Source organism: Lolium rigidum, chromosome 6 (genome assembly GCF_022539505.1).
Source record: "Lolium rigidum isolate FL_2022 chromosome 6, APGP_CSIRO_Lrig_0.1, whole genome shotgun sequence".
Lineage (NCBI taxonomy): Eukaryota > Viridiplantae > Streptophyta > Magnoliopsida > Poales > Poaceae > Lolium > Lolium rigidum.
In genome coordinates this window covers 43047357-43050666 of record NC_061513.1, presented here as the reverse complement: position 1 = coordinate 43050666, position 3310 = coordinate 43047357, and the positions used below count along the sequence as shown (strand labels likewise).

General features: G+C 54.2%; 1 protein-coding gene across 1 annotated transcript; it reads left to right on the top strand.

Moving 5' to 3' along the window:
• The first annotated feature begins 2306 nt into the window (after positions 1-2306).
• Positions 2307-3089, top strand: LOC124667934 (MADS-box transcription factor 51-like). Its single transcript, XM_047205158.1, has one exon. The coding sequence runs from the start codon at positions 2460-2462 to the stop codon at positions 2700-2702; it is 243 nt and encodes an 80-aa protein (XP_047061114.1). The 5' UTR covers positions 2307-2459; the 3' UTR covers positions 2703-3089.
• Positions 3090-3310: the final 221 nt, after the last annotated feature.

The following is a 3310-nucleotide window of genomic DNA, read 5'->3' as shown; positions in this document are numbered from 1 at the left end:
CTACCTTCTCCGGCGCCCTCTCCCCCTCCATCGCCATGCCGCGCACCCTGCAGACCATGTGGTCCAAGCTCTCCCTCGCCGCCCACGCCCGGTTCCCGCGGACGGAGGAGGAGGAGCGGCAGGACGCGCGGTGGGTCGCCGACGATGAGGCGATCCGCGTCGCGTTCGAGGGGGCGGCGAAGAAGGCAGAGGACGCGGAGCTGGTGGAGGCGGCCGCAGACGGCTGGCACGAGGCCTACGATGGCTGGTACGAGGCCGCGGTGGAGGGATCGGCCCCCGCCGCGAAGAAGGAGGTGGATGCCGTCACGGCCGTCGACGCGGAGGATTTCGCCCATGACCTCGAGATGGCGAAGCTCAACGTCGCCATCGAGGAGCGTCTCGTCGAGCTCACGCGCGTGACGAGGGAGCACGAGGCCTCCGTCCGGGCCAGTCGTCGCCGTTTAGGCGACCTCATCGGCCGGAAGAACGAGCTCTTCGCTCGGCAAGCAGCCCGCCGCCTCCTCCAGCTGCCCTGGCCCGACCGGCGCGCCCAGTAGGATGCTGCGGAGGCGGAGCTCGGTCACCAAGAACGCCTGCATCGTCGGTAGGAGAACCACGAGGTCCGGGACGCCGGCCGCGTCCGCCTGGAGGCACGGGACGCTGTGGAACGAGCCGCCGCATGCGAGCTCTCGTTGTGCGGGAAGCGGATCCTAACGCCGCAAGAGGCGGAGCGCGAGCTCACCCAAGCTGCGAGGACGGCAAGAAGGAGGGCGGCCGTGGAGGAACGCCGCAAGAAGGCCGCCGCCGGACCACCCAGCTGGTAACATGGAGTGGAATCCTCACACGTACAGGACGCCCGCGTCGAGTGAAATCCATGGCCACGACGGCGAGTCGGCGGTGAGATAGCTAGGATAGTAGTACCTACTATTAAGAAAATGTAATATATTTCATTTTAATGTAAAACGAAATTAAGTCCCAATGACACGCGGACCAGGGAAGGACAAGGGGAGGACGCGACCGACCAGCTCCTGGCATCCGCGGCCACGCAAACACGGCCCAGATTTTGTATGTTTCGACCTATCCGGTTTTGGATGGATCCACATTCTGGGCCGCGATTTTGTCTATTTCGACCCATCCGAAAGCGCGGGCGTGGAATGTGTTCCGCCGCGTTGGAGATGGCCTAAATGCCGCACAAATGCATGTGTGTCAATAATGAGGAGAGAGTGTGGCCCTTTCGACTGATTAGTTCGTGCCTATGGGCTAGACTTATGCAAATTTTCATTTTTGTTATGCTTAAAATATAAATAATTTCGTATTGTAAATTTGCACGGTAGTGGTGTACATCGTTGGTTGCGTGCGAATATTTTATTTAAATTTAAATTTTATTAAATGAAGATCATTGTTAGAGACTCAAAGCACCTCAAACGTACAAAAGTATATTTCTGTCCACGCGATAACCTCAAACGGACCAAACTGACCATTTTTTATGTCCAAAATGCGGGCCTCCACTTGAGATGGGCCTTACAAATTATAGTTCATTCACACGCGAGGTTAACGTGGAGAAGAAAAGAGCAAATTAAAAATGGAGTAACGTGATAAAGTTAAACGCTACAAACAAATTTCTCCTGCTTTCGCGCGTCGCCATTGTAGTTGCACAAATAGTACTATCTCTGGACCATACAATCCAAGTAAAACTTGCCTTTCATGGTATTCTTATCCTCACAGCATTTTACTACTTTCGGCTCATCGGGCTTCACCTGGATTTCTGTCCCAGCGGCGAGTTCTCTTCTTCTTTTTACAGCGTGTACTGTGTAGGTTGGTGGATAAGGATGGGCTGAGTCATCAGCCGCATTACTGCAGAACGGTCCTACGCGGCTGACGAGTGGCACCTGTCCCGGTCCCGTTTGAAAAAGTTGGTGACTGGTGAGCAGGTTCAGCCCCCGTATTCCTGATCTGGAATTTACTAAGTTTACCTGGCCCCAGGGCCCAGGGATTTGGTTCAGCCCCCGTATTCCTAATCTGGAATTTACTAAGTGTTCTTGATTGATCTTTACAAAACGAAGCCCGTGTAGTAGGTTCTGCGTCGACCTTTCAAAGTTTTCGCTAGTGTTATATATATATCATGTTGCTATATTTTATCAGTACATAAAGTTTATTCGTCAGTCATTTCATTATCCGTATTTTATTAGTGACATCAAGAAAGTGAAGAATAAAATACAGCACTTGCTGATATAGTAGGACCCAGTGGATACCGACCTACACAACACAATGGGGACATGCAGCTGCCCAAGATAAGCCACGAGCGCGTGTCTGAGGTGTACAGCGAGTCGTCAACCGGATGGGCCCGTGTCGTCCCAACACGACCCGTCCCTCTCCTTCCCCCACTCCCCTCCTCACCGGCCGGCACACACCCCCTGATCCCTTCCAACCACCCAGACATAGACGAGCGGCGGCCGGAGCAGGCTACCTAGCTAGTGGACATGACGCGGCGGGGGCGGGTGGAGCTGCGGCGGATCGAGGACCGGACGAGCCGCCAGGTGCGCTTCTCCAAGCGCCGCTCGGGGCTCTTCAAGAAGGCCTTCGAGCTCTCCCTCCTCTGCGACGCCGAGGTCGCGCTGCTCGTCTTCTCCCCCGCCGGCAAGCTCTACGAGTACGCCTCCACCAGGTGCATGCTCCCCCACTCGCTTTTGTTTGTCCGCTCCAATTACTTACTCCTCTGCTAGCACTAGAATTCACCCAATAGTTTGCTAGGAATAGGATCGCTCGATTTGCTCCGATACCCCCTTAGCGTAGCTTCTCTTCTCGTAATGGTGAACGGCGGCTGCTCTCCTCTCTGTGCGCGCACCCCATGTGTTCGAGACAATCTCCCACAGGCATACCACCCTGCTCTCTTCCCGTAATGGTGAAGCAAGTAGCAGTCTAGGATCTTGGATTCTACTGTAACTCTGTATAGCGCCAATACATGAGCATAAGCTCTGTTTTCTAATTTTTAGATTGGCGTTTTGCTTCCAGAAGAAAGGGTGGTGCTCCGGGGAAGCTTCTCTAATATCCCGTGAACAGCCTCTTTCTGTTGCAGTATTGCGCGTAGCATGGGAAACAACTAGGACACTTGAGCCGCGCGCCCGTTGCCTGGTCCTTGCTCCGCTCCAGTGAGAAGCCAGCCTTCCACCTGGCCGAGCAAATCGGATGCCAAAAGTAACTGGGTGCCTGTGTTTGAGTCGGTCCTGTGGATACGAAAATGGTCATGTTTGGTCGCGCGTCTGTTTGCGTTTGAAGGTGCTTATAGTCGTCGGACGCATATTATTTTTTCAACATTTTTTATTCAATTGAA